At 37.1% G+C, this 18,936-nt stretch overlaps 1 protein-coding gene across 2 annotated transcripts in view; it reads left to right on the top strand.

Annotated features, from left to right (window-relative positions):
* The window catches only part of PTPN12 (protein tyrosine phosphatase non-receptor type 12), a 105,559-nt gene that overhangs the window by 63,400 nt on the left and 23,223 nt on the right, over positions 1-18,936 (top strand). For both annotated transcript variants that reach the window (XM_023192520.2, XM_023192519.3), the window contains exons 8-12: positions 772-914; positions 7,652-7,718; positions 10,824-10,901; positions 11,003-11,101; positions 18,518-18,603. In XM_023192520.2, the coding sequence (XP_023048288.2) occupies positions 772-914; positions 7,652-7,718; positions 10,824-10,901; positions 11,003-11,101; positions 18,518-18,603 (473 nt within the window). The remainder of the gene's footprint in view (positions 1-771; positions 915-7,651; positions 7,719-10,823; positions 10,902-11,002; positions 11,102-18,517; positions 18,604-18,936) is intronic.

Below are 18,936 nucleotides of genomic sequence, written 5' to 3'. Positions count from 1 at the left end.
TGATCTTCTTGCCTTTTGCGTTGACCACCCAGAGTGTTGGGATTACAGGTGTGAGCCACTGAATCTGGACTAGCTGCTAATTTTTTAATCTACAGTAATAATAATAAGTACCTTAATGAATTTCTGTAGTAGATCAGGCATCTCAATTCTTTTAACTGCATAATATCCAGATACTGTTATGTCCTTGCACATAGATGAAGATACAGAAGCTTTAAGAAGTTAAATAGCTTACCTGAAGTTATTTAGGAAATGGTAAAAGTAGAATTTGAGTATGGTTTGCTTAGATTTCGAGTATTGCTCAGTTTAATGTTCTATTAGTCTTCTGATTACAATGGATACTACTCTAACCTACTCTAACATGGTGCTTATGGTATATTGCTCATCCATTTAATAGTGTGGATTAGTTAAATAGTATATTATATATATAGTGTAAGGTTTAAAGTACATGCTCTGGAAGTAGAACTGCCTGGTTTAGAGCCCACATTTGTCACTTCTTATGAAAGTTTGGGCAAGTTATTTTATCTGTATATCTCAGTTATAAAATGAGGATGGTATTAATAGTACTTTCCTCATGGAAATTAAAGTGTTACATGTGAAGCCCTTAGATATTTGGCATGTGGTAAACAGTAAGTGTCAGCTATTATTTATTTGGGTCTTTTTTAAAAGTAGTGCTAAATGCCACGTAAATCTCTTAGAAATGGCAGTTTAAATGAGCTGTGCAGCTTTAAACTTTGTATTTTCATAATTGTTGACTTTCTGTTTTTCTTGAAGGAATCTCGTAGGCTGTATCAGTTTCATTATGTGAACTGGCCAGACCATGATGTTCCTTCATCATTTGATTCTATTCTGGACATGATAAGCTTAATGAGGAAATATCAAGAACATGAAGATGTTCCTATTTGTATTCATTGCAGGTACAAAAGAATGTCCCAAGTTTATAAATACAATATTTTTATTTAAGTTTGATGTTACACAAGGTTTTATTTCTGCATTAATATGATAGTAATCTTGAATTTCTCCTAGCCATGATATAATGTTTGGGACCTTGTAAATTGATATGGTCTCATTTGGTTGACAGACCGTTTAGAGTGTTGTTGCATTAAAACACAGAATCATCTATTTGAAAATAGTATTCACATGGTGGAAAGCTGTAGAACATACCCTTCTTAAGTCAATATAGTTGTATTTTCTTTTAATCAGTTTCCCTGAAACAATGACCAAGCAATTTTCATTCCTGATAAACATTGACATGAGATTTTTAAAAACAGGATATCACTCTGATGCCAAGTCTGGAGTGCAGTGGCACAGTCATAGCTTACTGTAAACTCGAACTCCTGGCCTGAGGTGATCCTTCTGCCTCAGCTTCCCAAGTAGGCATGTGCTACCACACTGAATTAATTTTTTTTTAACTAAAAAAAATTTTTTTGAAGAGACCAGGTCTTGCTCTGTTGCCCAGGCTGATCCGAACTGTCCTCAAGTGATTGTCCCGCTTTGCTCTCCCAGAGTCTTGGGCTTACAGGTGTGAGCCACTACACCTGGCAACATGACTTTCTTTTTTTAATGTATGTAAGATTTATATACATAGGTCTTATTGATCTAAGATATCATCAATTCTAAGACACACAATTATTAATGTATACTAATAGTAAAAAAATCACTGCCAATTATAAGGGGAAAATGTCATTTGTAAGAAACCATTGTTGGTAAGATACATACCAATCTCAGAGCTGTCACATTGAGTTTAAAAAGTGTGTTTTAGATTTGATGAAAAACTAAATGCTGTTTTTATTCTTGGGGAACATCAGTTTCCACGTTTGCACCACTGCCTATCATATCATGAAATTTTATAATTTATAGCTACTGAAAAATTTAAAGCAGGAAGCCAGCATTCTTAGAGTAAAATAATATGAACGACTGATACACATTTACCAGACATTTTTTATTAAGTTATGTTTTATAGTAGATTACTTCATTATAAGCATTACATAAAATTCAGTGATTTCTGACCTAGTTAAGCTATCTCTGAATGTGAAAGTACGAGTATAGGTGCACCTACTTTAAATTATGTGATAGAAATATTTTCATTTATTCAAATAATATTTGAAGTTCAGTTAGGTTTTGCAAAATTACTCATTTGGATGTGTTAAGAAATCATGTAAATTCTGCCTTTGACTTTGGGGGATTGAACATGAGATTTGTTTATTCTTGGGGGACAGTTTAGTTTTGTATTCTAGAAGGGGGGTTAATTGTATAATATGTTTTAGCTAAGAGAAATCAGTTTAAGATAACCAGCTTTTCTTAATCTAACATTTTGGCTTATTTCTGTCATCTGGTCATTCTCATGATACAAATAATACAAAGCTAAATACATAATACATAGGTAACACATTAATATGTAATACAAAGCTAAATATACATAATACGTGTGCACATATATGTATACATTATATATAATATATAAAACAAAGCTAAATTTGTGTTATGGATTTAGGAGTTTAATGGAAAATACCCCTTTAAAAGGAAAAGCACAAAACTGAATTAGTCAAGAAAATACTAAATGTTTGCAGTAAGTGTCATGGCCGGGTGTAGTGGCTCAGTGCTTTGGGAGGCCGAGGCAGGATGATTGCTTGAGCCCAGAAGCTTGAGGCTTTAGTAAGCAGCTATTGCTCTACTGCACTCCAGCCTGGGTGACATAGTAGACCCTATCTTTTTTAAAAAAAGAATATAGGTATCATTTTAATATGGGTGATACAGGATATTTTGAAACCCAATATTTGGAATTTCATTATATAGGTATAGGTTTCTACATAGTAGAAGCTACTTTTGAATCCTTAGGGAGTTTTTCTACTCTGAATATTTGGTTTACATTAGATTCTTCTAAAGGCCTTACAGTCATAGTACTTACTTCATAAGACAACTATCAATTTAGTCCTCTAAGGGACTTGTTATCTGCATTCACATTTGTTATAAAAAGGAAATGAGATTTTTCACACTTAGAGATTTATTTTTTATTATTTACATAATTAAAATATTTTTTCAGTGGAGTCAAAGCACCAAAGATAGTTTTCTTATTCACTTGGTTTGATTGTAATGCTTATAATTAATGAAGTAAAAGGGCTACTTTTTATTCATGGGCCAGGAAACTAACTTGCTGGTGGAGATGTGGGAATCAGTTAACAACTTGGTTCATTAAAACAATTTTTTTCTGTGGTTAGTTCAGTGGTTAGTTGACCATTTAATTGAGTAGAATTGACCAGTTAAAAATAAACAATATGTTTAATTATAGAATTAAAAGATAAAGAAATTACTTTCACTTGACTTCTTATAAGTTAGTTAAAATAATTTCCTGTTCAATCATAAATCCATTTACATAGGAAGGCTTTTCATCAAAAAATAAATTGACCGTTAAATATTTTTAGACAATGAAAACAATATGTTAACTGTAATGACTTAGAAAACACATCCATAAAAGCAAGAAAATTCTTTTGCTTTCCACTAGTTCCACTGGAGATATAACCATTATTAAAACTCGAGAATGTGTCCTTTCAGTATGTGTGTGTGTGTGTGTGTGTGTACATACACTATTGTTTTGTTTTGTTTGATGGAGTTTCGCTCTTGTTGCCCAGGCTGGAGTGCAATGGCACAATCTCGGCTCGCTGCAACCTCTGCCTCAACTATTTTAAACAACAATGTAAAAGCTCAGTGTCCACTTTATTTTTTGTTTTTAATTTACTTTAGTGGCCATCTTATTGTTAAATCTTTGAGCACATCTGCAATTATTAGGATAAATTTATTACTGGATAAATATCCAGAAGTGAGATTTCTTGGTCAAGGATATGAACTTTTAAAATATTTTAATGAGTATTTTTTAATGTGTTATCCAGAAAATTGATGCCACTTAATTCTACCGCTGGCAGTATGTGAGAGTACCTATTTCCCTATACCTTTCCCAATACTGGGTGTTCTCTTTTCGTTTTTATTTTTTTTATTTTATTTTATTTTATTTTATTTTATTTTATTTTTGAGATGGAGTCTTGCATTGTCATCCTGGCTGGAGTGCAGTGGCGCGATCTCAGCTCACTGCAACCTCCTCCTCCCGAGTTCATGTGATTCTCCTGCCTCAGCCTCCTGAGTACTGGGATTACAGGCACACACCACCACACCCGGCTAATTTTTGGTATTTTTAGTAGAGACAGGGTTTCACTATGTTGGCCAGACTGGTGTTGAACTCCTGACCTCATGATCCGCCCGCCTCCGCCTCCCAAAGTGCTGGGATTACAGGTGTGAGCCTCCGTACTCGGCCTTTGTTTGCTTTTTAAATGCCTGTGTGACAGACAAGGGTTTTGGTGGGGTTTGTTTGTTTGTTTGTTTTTGAGACGGAGTCTTGCACTATCGCCCAGGCTGGAGTGCAGTGATGCAATCTTGGCTCACTGCAGTCTTGGCTCACTGCAACCTCTGCCGCCCGGGTTCAAGCAAATCTCCTGCCTCAGCTTCCCGAGTAGCTGGGATTACAAGCATGCACTACCACGCCCGGTTAATTTTGTATTTTTAGTAGAGTTGGGGTTTCTCCGTGTTGGTCAGGCTGATCTTGAACTCCTGACCTCAGGTGATCCACCAGCCTCGGCCTCCCAAAGTGCTGGGATTACAGGCATGAACCATTTTGCCCAGCCTTATCTTTTAATAATTACACAAATTCTTTATATATTGAGGACATTAACTTTTAGTCATGTTGTAAGTACCATGGTTTTTCCTGTCTTCTGCCTGTTTGACATACATAAGTTTCATTTTGTCATGTCAGATTTTTGAATGGTTTTTGTCCATTGAGATATTATACATAGAAAGTCTTTCCCTAACACAATAGTGTATATATTTTGCATATATTTTTAGTACTTTCATAGATTTAGTTTTTAACATTTATTATTGGATAAATATCCAATATATTTATATCCTATATATATATATTTTTTTATCCACCTGGAATTTTTTTACAGTTAAGCTATGTGATCAGAAATTAATTTTTTGCTCTTCATTGATACCTAACTTTTCCTTTGCCACTTATTGAATGGTCTAATCTCCTCTGGAGAATTCACTGTTATGTAAGAAATGTTACGTGTACTCAGATCTGTTCCTGAACTTTCTGTGGTGTTTCATTGATCTGGTTATCTGTATCTTTATATTATACTTTTAACTATCAAATTTTAGATATATATAATTTATCTCAGTAACTCAACTAAAATTCTGTAAATGTTTTGATGCACAGAATTCACAAGTATCAACAACTGAAAATTAACATAATTCATGATGTTTATTATTAAGAGGTTTTAAAAATCATTTTAGGTTGCTTATAGTGTACTTTTATCAGGAATTTTAGGTTACGCGTTTAACAAACCACTGATAGGTATACATTTCCAAATATGCATTAAAATGCTACACAACTTTGTGGGGTTTTTTTGCCAAAAATTATTCTGGTGATGTCAGTAACATCTTATAATTACTCAGTGATTTTCAGTTCTCAGATGCATAAGCCTTTCTCTAGTTGAGAAGCAGTTACTTTAAAATACTTTTGTCATGTGTTTCTTTCTTTTTTTTTTTTTGAGACGGAGTCTTGCTCTGTCGCCCAAGCTGGAGTGCAATGGCATGATCTCAGCTCACTGCAGCCCCCACCTCCCAGGTTCAAGTGATTCTCCTGCCTCAGCCTCCCAAGTAGCTGGGATTACAGGCGCCTTGCCACCACTCCCGGCTAATTTTTTTTGTATTTTCAGTAGAGACAGGATTTCACCACGTTGGCTAGGCTTGTCTCGAACACCTGACCTCAGGTGATCCGGCCTCCGAGTGTGTTGGGATTACAGGCGTGAGCCACTGAACCCAGCCTGTCATGTTTTAAAATAAAAAAAACCTATGATATGTTACTGTACATTCCCCAGCTTCCATTAGTTTTTTGGGATATGAGAGCGTATCATTGTCTTATTCTTTTAATGAAATCACTGCTGTTGCTCAATCCATTTTCTAGGGCTTATAGCATTCTTCACCTTTCCTACACATTCTATAGATTGAAATGATGTACCATTTCCTCCTGTACTCTAAAACAAGAGCCATCTTTTTTTTTTTTGAGTTGGAGTTTTGCTGTTGCTGCCCAGGCTGGAGTGCAATGGCACGATCTTGGGTCACTGCAAACTCCACTTCCCCAGTTTAAGTGATTCTCCTGCCTCAGCCTCCCGAGTAGCTGGGATTACATGTGTCCGCCACCACACCCAGCTAATTATGTGTTTTTAGTAGAGACAGAGTTTCACCATGTTGGCCAGGGTGGTCTAACTCCTGACCTCAAGTGATCCACCGGCCTCAGCCTCCCAAAGTCCTGAGATTACAGGTGTGAGCCACTGCACCCAGCCACAAGAACCATCTTGAACATAGAATAAATATGTCTCTCTGTAAGACGTTGTTAGCTAGTCACGTTTTCTGATGCAGCATTGGACTTCCAGAGTGACGACTTAGTAGCTATTCTGTGAGTCACTTACTCTTGGAAGTTCCGTAAATTAATCTTTGTTTTTCTTTTTGAGATGGAGTCACACTCTGTTACCCAGGCTGGAGTGCATTTGTGCCATCATGGCTCACTGCAGCCTCAACCTCCCAGGCTTAAGCAATCCTTCTGCCTTGGCCTCCCAAATGCTGGGACAACAGGCATGAACCACTGCGCCCAACCTCTTAAATGAAATGTTTAAAAGATAGACAATAGGCCCTCCTTATTCAAGACTTCACTGTCCTCAGTTTCACTTACTCATAGGTCAAAAATATCAAATGGAAAATTTCAGAAGTAAGCAATTTGTAAGTTTTCAATGCTGTACCATTCTGAGAAGCATAGGGAAGTATGTCCTGCTTGAGAGATAAATCATCCCGTGGTCCAGTGTGTACACACTGTAGACTGTACCAGCCCATTAGTCACATAGTAGATACTGCAGTTATCAGATGGACATGTCAGTGCTTATGTTCATATAACCCTTATTTTACTTATAATGGCCCAAACCTCAAGAGTAGTGAGGTAGTGAGTAGTGGTAGATTGTTATAATTGTTCTAATGTATTATTAGTTATTGTTGTTAATCTCTTGTTGTGCCTGATTTATAAATTAAACTTTATCATAAAGTACGTATAGGAAAAATCATAGTGTGGCTGGGCGCGGTGGCTCAAGCCTGTAATCTCAGCACTTTGGGAGGCTGAGACGGGCGAATCACGAGGTCAGGAGATCGAGACCATCCTGGCTAACCCGGTGAAACCCCGTCTCTACTAAAAAATACAAAAAACTAGCTGGGCGAGGTGGCGGGCACCTGTAATCCCAGCTACTCAGGAGGCTGAGGCAGGAGAATGGCGTAAACCTGGGAGGCGGAGCTTGCAGTGAGCCGAGATCCGGCCACTGCACTCCAGCCCGGGTGACAGAGCGAGACTCTGTCTCAAAAAAAAAAAAAAATCATAGTGTGTATGTATATGTATTCTATGTTACCAGTGTTGCCGTGAACACACTGTAAGTTGTATTTTGTTTACTAAGTAGAATTTTGTCAAATTTCTTTTTGTTTCTGAATGTTAACATGTCCATCCACATTTATTTTATAGTTGTTTTATCACAAAAATCAATTTTTTTTTCAAATTTTATATCCTTAGTGCAGGCTGTGGAAGAACAGGTGCCATTTGTGCCATAGATTATACGTGGAATTTACTAAAAGCTGGGGTAAGAATACTTTTTTGTAGCATTATGTCCAATTTATCTATTACGATTTTCAAACTTAATTATTAATTGTAGTAAATTATAGTGCGTATTTTATTATACATGTTATTTTTTCCAAAGTAGTTTTATTAAGTAAGAAATAAAGGCAGTGAAGGCCGGGCATGGTGGTTTATGCCTGTAATCCCAGCACTTTGGGAGGCCAAGGCAGGAGGATCAGTTGAGCCCAGCAGCTCGAGACCAGCCTGGGCAACATAGGGAGACCTCCATCTCTAAAAATAATTTAAAAATAAAAATGATTTAAAAAAAATAAAGATAGAGAAAAGGTATAATTGCTGCATACTGCCTTGATGTGATGCATTGGTCAACAGTGTCAGAGTGTCCTAGGTGAGTGAGTACTTGCATTAGGATATGAACTGTTACTGACCTTTCCAATGCTGAATTTTCATTGCCTATTTTTCTTCCTTTTTTTTTTTTTTTTTTTTAAGATGGAGTTTCACTCTTACTGCCCAGACTGGAGTGCAGTGGCGTGATCTCAGCTCACTGCAACCTCCGCCTCCTGGGTTGAAGCGATTCTCCTGCTTCAGCCTCCCTAGTAGCTGGGATTACAGGTGCCTGCCATTACACCCATCTAATGTCTTATATTTTTGATACAGAGTTTCACCGTTTTGGCCAGGCTGGTCTCAAACTCCTGACCTTAGGTGATCCACTCACCTCAGCCTTTCAAAGTGCTGGGATTACAGGTGTGAGCAACCGTGCCCGGCCCATTGCCTTTTATATTTATTCTAGGTATAAGTGTATTTCATTCAGTACGTATTTATGCCTTCTGGAGACATTATGGTATTGTAGTATGTGAATACTGACTTTAGCCAAACTGCCCAGATTATAATTCTGGCTTTCTCATTTACTAGCTGTGGGATCTTGGTCAAAATACTAATCCCATACTGTCTCTATTTCTTCATCAGAAAATAGGGGTCATAGTAGTAATGCATAAGAATTAACTTTTGTGAAGTTCTTCAGAACTATGTGTGGTACATAGTAAGTACTCAGTTTATTGTTAGTGTTGATTACTGTTGCTGTTGTGATTATTGTTCTTACTACTGCTTTTTCCAAGAAATAGTGTTTGATACTGTGGTGATACAGAGATAAATGAGATACAGCGTTCATGATAGATTTGAAAAACAAGTCTCTTCGTTATGCATACATTTGATTATTTTGCTGGTTCCATAATGTGTTCACTTCTAGAGAGACGCCTTTAATCCTTCATAGCTTTATAGTTTCCATGAATTGTTCATCTTTGTCTTGTACAAAGAAGAATTAATAAAATGTTTCTTTTTTCTTTTTCTTCCTTCTTCCCCTTATTTCTCTTTTTTCCCTGCTATCTCTTCATTTTTTATTGTTGCAAGGAAACACTTCCATGTTAAACAGTTCCTTAAAAAGCCCTCTGGGGTTAAATATTTTTCCCTCAAAAACTATAATCATCTAATTCTCAAATGAAAATGCTTAAGTGAACAAAATTTAACTGGAATTCTATCGCATTTTAACATAAAAGTCAAAGATTAAAATTGGAATGGGAAGGGACACGTAAATGCATGCTAGCAAACAAAACAAATATCTGGTCATTTTAAAAGTTGTATATTTTGGCCAGGTGCCATGGCTCATGCCATAATCCCTGCACTTTCAGAGGCCGAGGTGGGTGGATCACCTGAGGTCAGGAGTTCGAGACCAGCCTGGCCAACATGGTGAAACCCCATCTCTACTAAAAATACAGAAATTAGCCAGGCATAGTAGCCAGTGCCTGTAATCCCAGTTACTTGGCAGGCTGAGGCAGGAGAATTGCTTGAACCTGGGAGGCAGAGGTTGCAGTGAGTTGAGATTGCGCCACTGCAGCCTGGGTGACAGAGCAAGACTCTGTCTCAAAAAATGAAATAAAAATTGTATATTTTGAACATAGTTCTCTCTTCTTTTTTTTTTTTTTTGAGATGGAGTCTCCCTCTGTCGCCCAGGCTGGAGTGCAGTGGTGTGATCTTGGCTCACTGCAACCTCTAACTCTCAGGTTCAAGTTTTTCTCCTGCCTTAGTCTCCCGAGTAGCTGGGATTACATGCATTCGGCACCATGCCTGGCTAATTTTTGTATTTTTAGTAGAGATGGGGTTTCACCATGTTTCAGGCTTGTCTCAAACTCCTGACCTCAGGTGATCTGCCTGTCTTGGCCTCTTAAAGTGCTGGAATTACAGGCATGAGCCACCGCACCCGGCCTAGGTTAAGTCTTCATGTAAAAATCTTATGATGTATATAAGAACTTCCAAGCAGCAAACCTGGAAACCATTTTTAACCCTTCCATCTTAACCACTCCAAAATATTCTTGTTGATAACAGTTCTGATGTTTCTGCTTCTGTAAACCACCAGTTTCTCACTCTTTTAGACTGTCCTCATTGCTGATACAAAAATTGTGTGAATATCGCATCTTCTCGTGTCAACGTTGCCCATTGCAGTAGTCCCAAGTCCATATGCACAAAAGAACTGTTTAGGTTGTTTCATAATCAGTTCCCCAAGATGGAGCCAAAGGATCTATATTTTTACCTAGGTCTTTTAGTTGGTCCTTATATAGCCAGTCCAGGAGATACTGGCCTATAGAATAAATTCAGTCTCTTTTTTATGTTCACAGTCTGATCCCAAATGTCCTTTTTTTCTGTCCCCCTTTGAGTACTTTCTCCTTCCTTTAGTCTTAGGCTTTATTTACATCAAACTTCTCAATTCCCAACATAGATTATACATTCAGTCTGCTGTGCTTATGTATATTTCCTTCACTTTTTATGGGATAACCTTCTTTTGATATCCAGCTATGTTGTAACTCCGCACACTCATCAGTTAGCCACAGCCTCTTTATTCCCTGTATACTGCAGTCGTACTTTGGCTGGATATACCTGTCTCCCCAGCTTGAATGCTGAGGGTCAAGACCATGCACAGTGTCTGAGATACATTAAGTGGTGTTCAATAAATGTTTGCAGTAAACCAGCAGGTATTTAAGTTTTATGTGATAAGCTGGAGAATATTTTACTATTTTCTGAATAGGTGTACAAAGTTTATATATTAAATTTTCTGTTTTAGAAAATACCAGAGGAATTTAATGTCTTTAATTTAATACAAGAAATGAGAACACAAAGGCATTCTGCAGTACAAACAAAGGTATAGTTGTTTCCCTTTATAAACTGCTATTTTATAAATGCTTCCTTCTTTTTTAAAATGTTTTTTTCTTTTTGTTTTTTAATCATTTTTCTCCCTCGTAGGAGCAATATGAGCTTGTTCATAGAGCTATTGCCCAACTGTTTGAAAAACAGCTACAACTGTATGAAATTCATGGAGCTCAGAAAATTGCTGATGGAGTGGTAGGTGTTATTGGCCTATTCATTTTAGGAAACTTTTACTTTTTGTTAAGATGTAATATTTAGCTTTATTTTTTGTCATCTTGTGTTTTGTCTCAGGACACTTAACATTTTTACTTAAACTCATTTCCTTCTTATTTGTATCTCTATTATGATGGCTGTTTAATGACTCCAGTATAAGATAAATTATGTTCTAAATGAAATAAAGTTATGAAAGATTTCATGTCAAAAATCATATAATTCATTAACATTTTACTTTTTTTAAAAAATTGCATTGCTCTCTTTACTCTTCCCTTCCACCCCCACCTAAGTTATTCTGTGTTGATTCTACTTGGATTTTATTTTGTATAAAGTGTTTTCGTTATTTGTGTATATGCTTTTCTTTTCTTTTTTTTTGAGATGGAGTTTCACTCTTGTTGCCCAGGCTGGAGTGCAATGGCATGATCTCGGCTCACTGCAACCTCCAACTCCCAGGTTCAAATGATTCTCCTGCCTCCGCCTCCTGAGTAGCCGGGATTACAGGCGCGCGCCACCATGCCCAGCTAATTTTTGTATTTTTACTGGAGATGGGGTTTCGCCATGTTGACCAGGCTGGTCTTGATCTCCAGACCTCAGGTGATCTGCCCGCCTTGACCTCCCAATGTGCTGGGATTACAGGCATGAGCCAACATTCCTTGCCTTGTGTATATGCTTTTCAGTTAAGCAGAATTAAAAAGAGCCACAGTTAACTCCCTTTTGTTGTGTTGTAATTCAGTGTTATTTTAGCCTTATAGCATCTTACTGGATATTCAACTTCTAGACCTGACAAAAATACTGTATTCTCTTAGTGTTCTCTTTTCTGCCTTTGTTTTCTAACCAACTGTCTTATTTCCCTTCTATATATCACCACCTTGTCCCTGAAGGTGCTGAGCTTTTTTTTTTTGTCTTGTAGAATTTTACATCTTTATCATTGAGTCTATGATAACTATTACATTGTTAAACCGAGTATGAGAAAATAAATTGCAAAATTTATAACCTTCATTTTCCTTTTCTCCCTTTAAGTGGTTTTGTCAGTTCCCAGAATATTTGTTTGAACTTCCTTGGTTTTCCAAATAAGAGATTTATTACCAAATGCTGATCTCAGTTTGTTAAGATAATCTAATATTGGTCCATGAGTTTTAGGAAATATGCATTTATTTTATTAGCCAAGTGACAATTTCAGGTTTTTAAGTTTTATGTGACTTCATTATTATTCCTTCATTAACATAGGAATTATTGTTCAAGGAAACCTCCTACAATGCCTTTGGCTTAATTAAATCCTGTTATGACATGTTTTGAATCTAGCCAAATATTTTATAATGTAGAATCTAATGTGTTTTTTGTTTGTTTTGATTGTTTTTTGTTTTTTTTTTTTTGTGACGAAGTCTCACTCTGTCACTGAGGCTGGAGTGCAGTGGTGCAATCTCTGCTAACAGCAACCTCTGCCTCCTGGGTTCAAGCGATTCTCCTGCCTCAGCCTCCTGAATAGCTAGGATTACAGGCATGTATCGCCACGCCCAGCTAATTTTTGTATTTTTAGTAGAGATTGGGTTTTGCCATGTTGGCCAGGCTGGTGTCAAACTCCTGACCTCAGGTGATCCACCTGCCTCAGCCTCCCAAAGTGCTAGGATTATAGATGTCAGCCACTGCGCCCAGCCTTTTATACTATTTTGTATAATTTAATCTAAGTTGAGATACTTAATATTTCAAAAAACTGAGTAGGCTATAAACACTTTTCTTTAATTTTGGGGGTTTTGGTTGTTGTTGTTGTTGTCGTTGTTTTTGAGATGGAGTCTCACTCTATTGCCCAGGATGGAGTGCAGTAGTGTAGTCTCGGCTCACTGCAACTCTGCCTCCCGGGTTCATGTGATTTTCCTGCCTCAACCTCCCAAGTAGCTGAGATTACAGGCGCCCACCACCATGCTCGGCTGATTTTTGTGTTTTTAGTAGTGACGGGGTTTCAACATGTTGGCCAGGCTGGTCTTGAACGCCTGACCTCAAGTGATCCACCCACCTCAGCCTCCCAAAGTGCTGGGATTGCAGGCGTGAGCCACTGTACCCAGCATCTTTAAACTTTAATTGAAAAAGTATTTGTTTTATTCCGTGAATTCGAGATTAATTTCAAAGCTAAAGTTTTTGTATCTGGAAATACAGGTTTTTAGGCTGGGTGCGGTGGCTCATGCCTGGAACCCCAGCACTTTGGGAGGCCAAAGCAGGCCAGGATCACCTGAGACCAGCCTGGCCAACATGGCAAAACCCCATCTCTACCAAAAATACAAAAAAGATTAGCTTCCCAGACTGACGGGTACACCACCTTGCTGAGTTTATTTTTTTATAGAGACGAGATTTGACTATGTTGCCCAGCCTGGTCTCAAACCCTCAGACTCAAACAATCCATCCACCTTAGCCTCCCAAAGTGCAGGAATTATAGGAGAAAGTTCTTTTATTGCAGTATTCAGTATTTAGGTTTTATTTTGTTTTGTTTTGTTTGAGACAAGGTCTTACTGTTTTGCCCAGGCCAGAGTGCAGTGGAACAATCACAGCTCACTGCGCCCTCAACCTCCCGGGCTCAAGCTTTCCTCCTACCTCAGCTTCCCAAGTAACTGAGACTACAGGCACGTACCATCACACCTAGCTAATTTTTTAAAAAAATTTTTTGTAGAGATGTTGTCTCACTATGTGCCACGGTGGTCTCGAGCTCATGGTCTCGAGCTCCTGGGCTCAAACAATCCTCCTCACACCTTAACCTCCCAAAGCACTGAGATTACAGGCATGAGCCATTGTGCCCAGCCATTTTTTTTTTTTTTTTAAAGCTTTTATCTATATTTAAATAATCTCCAGAAAATATGTGATAAATATTGCATCACCTTTTCTTCTTTTTCTCATTAGATCCAAGTCTGATCTTTGTAAGGTTTTATTCCATTAAATCAATCCTTTTTTAATACCCTGAAATCTATACTAGGATTATAATTCTATCATAGGCTCTTTCTGTCTAACAGGTCAGAGCTTTACAGGAATATAACAAGAAAGTCATACTTTGTAGGAGATGAGATGAAATAATACACATTGTAGATAAAGTAGTTATTTCAAAGTAGTTACTTCAAACCTACTTTCTTACTCATTGCATGGTACGTAGTAGACATAAACTAAATGTTTGAGAGAAATATCTCCATAGATGAATGGATAAATAGTAAAAAAAAAAAAACAGATAGAAGATGAATTATCATTCCAGATAACTTTTTAATACTTTCCTCTTAAGAAATCATGTTTTCTGTCAACTTGTAAATATAGGTGACTCTTTCTATAGGATGGCTGTCTATGGTTACAGGCCATAAATCTTAAAGAAAATGTGGAATCTGAAAAATTGAGAAAAATCATCTTAGAACTGTGTGGTGGAATAAAATGACTTGTAAGGTGTATTTACTATTTAGAAGCTATGCTGTGAGAAGTAAAAATAAGTCCCCACTTACTACTTTTCTGACAATTTAGTTAATAGGTAAAAGTTCTGTTTAAATGTTCTGTGTTCCAGAATTATTTTTGTAAAAATCTTAGTTTGATATACTAGTTGGTTATTTAAGACTTCAAAATATATAGTATTTTTTAGAGATATTTACAACTACAGTGACTTCCTGGAATGAAAGATCTAAAGAGAAAATTTATTCTGTAAGCCTGTATCATATTGCCTGAGGATTTAGAAGTACCTTAATAAGCAAACATCTGTTAAGTTGTGCATCGTGCCTTTTTATCTTGTATATAAAGGACACCATTGCAAGAATTGTTGGCCGGGTGCGGTGGCTCAAGCCTGTAATCCCAGCACTTTGGGAGGCCGAGACGGGCGGATCACTAGGTCAGGAGATCGAGACCATCCTGGCTGACACGGTGGAACCCTGTCTCTACTAAAAAACACAAAAAACTAGCCGGGCGAGTGGTAGGCACCTGTAGTCCCAGCTACTCGGGAGGCTGAGGCAGGAGAATGGCATAAAGCCAGAAGGCGGAGCTTGCAGTGAGCTGAGATCTGGCCACTGCACTCCAGCCTGGGCGACAGAGCCAGACTCCGTCTCAAAAAGAAAAAAAAAAAAAGAATTGTCAACACCAGTATTTCAATTCTAGAATGATTAAGTAATAGCAGTAGTAATTTGTGTTATGGTCCTTTTATTGTGTTTGTATAGTACATTTTAGATGTGATAATGAATTCTGGATTTTTTTTTCCCTAAAATATAATTTTTTTATTTTTAAAGCACACTGATTTATTATTTATTTTCTTCTGCAGCTGATAATATTCTTAAATATTAGATAATTTGTTTCTTAATGTTTTTGTAGCCTTTCATAAAGCTGCTATATGGAAAATAATAGTACACAAGATAACTTTACAAAGTTCTGTTTAAAACAAGAGAACACAGGCTAGAGGCTGTGGTTCATTTCATGCCTATAATCCCAGCTCTTTGGGATGCCAGGGCAGGAGAATTGCTTGAGACCAGGAGTTTGAGACCTGCCAGGGTGGCATAGCGAAACCCCATCTATACAAAACTTTTTTTTTTTTTTTTAATTACCTGGGTATGGTAGCATGTGCTTATAGTCCTAGCTACTTGGGAGACTGAGATAGAAGCATTGCTTGAGCCCAGGAGTTCAAGGCTGCAGAGGTTTGATTGTGCCACTGCATTAGATTAATTCCTAAAATTCTTTTCCATTTCAAAAGTTGGTGATTGCTTCAGCAAGTTGTATACATGACAAATGTGGACTCAAAAATTATAGATAATACAAGAGAGTCAGAAGATGTAGGTGTGTAGGAGACATTAACTAGGAAATCCAAGAAGAACATTGTGAAGTCCAGTGACCAGGAGGTTTTGTACATGCTGTTTAGTTACTGGCTCTTTGTTGAGTTGCAGTTCTGTGTTGCCACATTGATTCCTTTCATCAGAGGAAACTCAGTATGTTCTGAAAGCTAATCTCCCCGAGAAGTTCTCTTTTGGTTCTTCCTGTTAATGACTTCGTCATGCTCTTATTCACCCAGAATGAGGAATCTTTCATGAAACCTTTACTTTGTCACATGTAGTGTTTGCCTAAAATGTCCTTATTATGTCTTCTCTTTACCCTTCCACCTGTTTTCCTTCTTCCAATCCTCATTCTTTTTTTGTCAAAATCTTACCAATCCCTCAATGTCATTCTGCATTTTACCTTAAAATTGTCAACTTACTTTTTCTCAATTATCTTCTTAATATTTTCAACTATAACTTTTTTTTCTGATTTCATAGCTTCATAGTACTGATTATGCCACTTTGGGGCTGTTCGTATTACCCTTCTACTTTTTTTCTGGGGATTTTACCAGACTACATTTTGAAGTTAAAGATAATACTATGTCCTTCTTACATTTTAGTTTCCTCTGCATTGCTGACTTTGTTCAGTGCATTTCACATAGATGTCCACATTGCCTTACCTGCAGCTCCAAAATCCAAAGAAAACATAGTTTTATTTTTGTGAATTCAATATTAAACTCACTTGGCAACAAAATATTTCATTGACATGACATGAGTTTGTTTATGTGTGCTACAAAAAAAAAATGTCGTTTTGTAGGTTAGAAACAGTTAAAATAGAGTTTCATATGATTTGCCTTTAATTTTTATTTAACCTACTTCATGCATATTTTGGTACAAAATATCAAGTGTTACAGAATTATGGTTATATCATTAATGGAAATAATAAGCAGATGATCAATAATATGTTAGGGGTACCTTTTTTTTTTTTTTTTTGAGTCAGAGTCTTGCTCTATCGCCCATGCTGGAGTGCAGTGACACGATCTTGGCTTACTGCAACCTCTGCCTCCCGGGTTCAAGTGATTCTCCCGCCTCAGCCCCCCAAGTAGCTGGAATTACAGACGTGCACCACCACGCCCGGCTAATTTTTGTATTGTAGTAGAGACAGGTTTTCACCATGTTGGCCAAGGCTGGTCTCGAACTCTGGACCTCAAGTGATCCACCCATCTCAGCCTCCCAAAGTGCTGGGATTACAGGCGTGAGCCACCGTGCCCAGCCTAGAGGGTAGCTTTTTGATGCAGAGTCTTTAAATTCTGGTGGTACCTGAGGATCTGAAACTTTGGCGGCCAAAAGTCCTGATTTGCCTAAGGCATACCAGTTCACACTAGTTGTCTAGGTATAATAATGCTCCTTTTTCATTCTCAAAAGAGCCCTGATTTACACAATAAATTATATGGTCATCCTACCTATAGCCAGATATTTCTACACCAAATGCCTTGATTTTGGTGGGTGGCTTTAATTAAGGATGAATGCTGTAAGTCTTATGACGTAACTCTGTTGTTCTGGTCAGGAAGTGAGATGTATAGAACTTCTAATTCATCAGATTATATATAAGGAGATAGGGTGCACTTAAAATTGCTGGAAGTTGAGATCTCTAGTTTTTTAATTGGAAATAATTGAAATAACAGTTACAAAGCTGTCATGATGGACATAGCAGAAGTGCCTTTTAATTAAAAACAATGATAACAAAACAAAATGCAACTACAGTTTCAGAGTTCCTTAGTTGATAGTATATGTAAAGATGGCTGTTTTCTAAAATTATCTGGGATGTTGGCAAATTATCTGAGATGTCTTCTGGACATAACATACCCTAGAATTAAAATACCCTAGCTAGAATAAATATGAGATATGTTGATAGTGAAACTAATTCAAGGCAGTATTTTCATTTTACCGCTCCCCTATTCACAGTCCTAAACCTAAGGTTCTTATACCTGTATTGACTCTGAAACATCAATGTTGATGATGTTATTGGTCCTCATGACCAGCAAGAACCAAGGATGTTCCTGGGATGGGCTCTGCCTTTTTGAGGTCCATTTGGGTAGCCAGTGATATAGGAGCTAGATTCCCTAATGGATTAGGGCACTCCATATAGTGACAGTGAGAGTAAGGCAAGAAGTAGTTAAAATGAATCCTAGGACTACCAGTTTAAAAGTACTAGGTAGTAATGGGGAGTCATAAAAAGATACTCCATAAATGGTATAAGCCTTATTTGTTGGCTTTTTTTTTTCTCTCTGCATATATTAAGTTTCTAGTGGTAGTGATGGTGGGGCAGGGGGATACTACATTCTTTGATCCACATTATCTTGGGGAATCTGTTTTTTTACGGTAGCGTTTGAGATGTGTTGAAATGCTGCTGTACACCTTGATCCTCCCAGTAACTGTGATGTATTGTTTTTTTGATACAGTCTCTGCATTGAAGTCTGGTCCTTCAGGCTAAAATATAGAGCTAGAATATAAGACTTTTTTTTTTGAACTTGGCACAATTGGCATTGTGTTAAGGATTGAAAAGCACGGAAACAATTTAGTTGAAACATGAGGAGGAAAAATTATTTTTCTTTCAACCTTAGTGAAGTATTTTTTCCCTTGGCAGAATGAAATTAATACTGAAAACATGGTCAGCTCCATAGATCGTGAAAAACAAGATTCTCCTCCTCCAAAACCACCAAGGACCCGCAGGTATTGTATGTCTTTGAACATTTTCTTTAAAAGCATACTTGTTTTTACTCACTGTTAATTAAAATGACAAATTCTGAATATTTCTACATTACTTTTATAGTCATTATTTTGTTAGGATGTGGCATACATATGACAACTGATTTGTTACTGGTTTATTAAAAATTTGGTTTCATTTTGGATAAAATTTCAATAATATACTGTAGCAGAATGTGGAAACTACCATGAATTGACTATAGTTTATGTTTTGCTATGTGATATAGCTGAAATTTTAGTTATGTCTAAAGATTTCCATTTTTCTCCTGATGACTAAATGTGCTTGCCAAAAATTGCATG

The sequence above is a fragment of the Piliocolobus tephrosceles genome, chromosome 8 (genome assembly GCF_002776525.5).
Source record: "Piliocolobus tephrosceles isolate RC106 chromosome 8, ASM277652v3, whole genome shotgun sequence".
In the NCBI taxonomy this organism is placed as follows: domain Eukaryota; kingdom Metazoa; phylum Chordata; class Mammalia; order Primates; family Cercopithecidae; genus Piliocolobus; species Piliocolobus tephrosceles.
The sequence above is the reverse complement of the archived record's forward strand: the minus strand, read 5'-3'. Positions and strand labels throughout refer to the sequence as shown.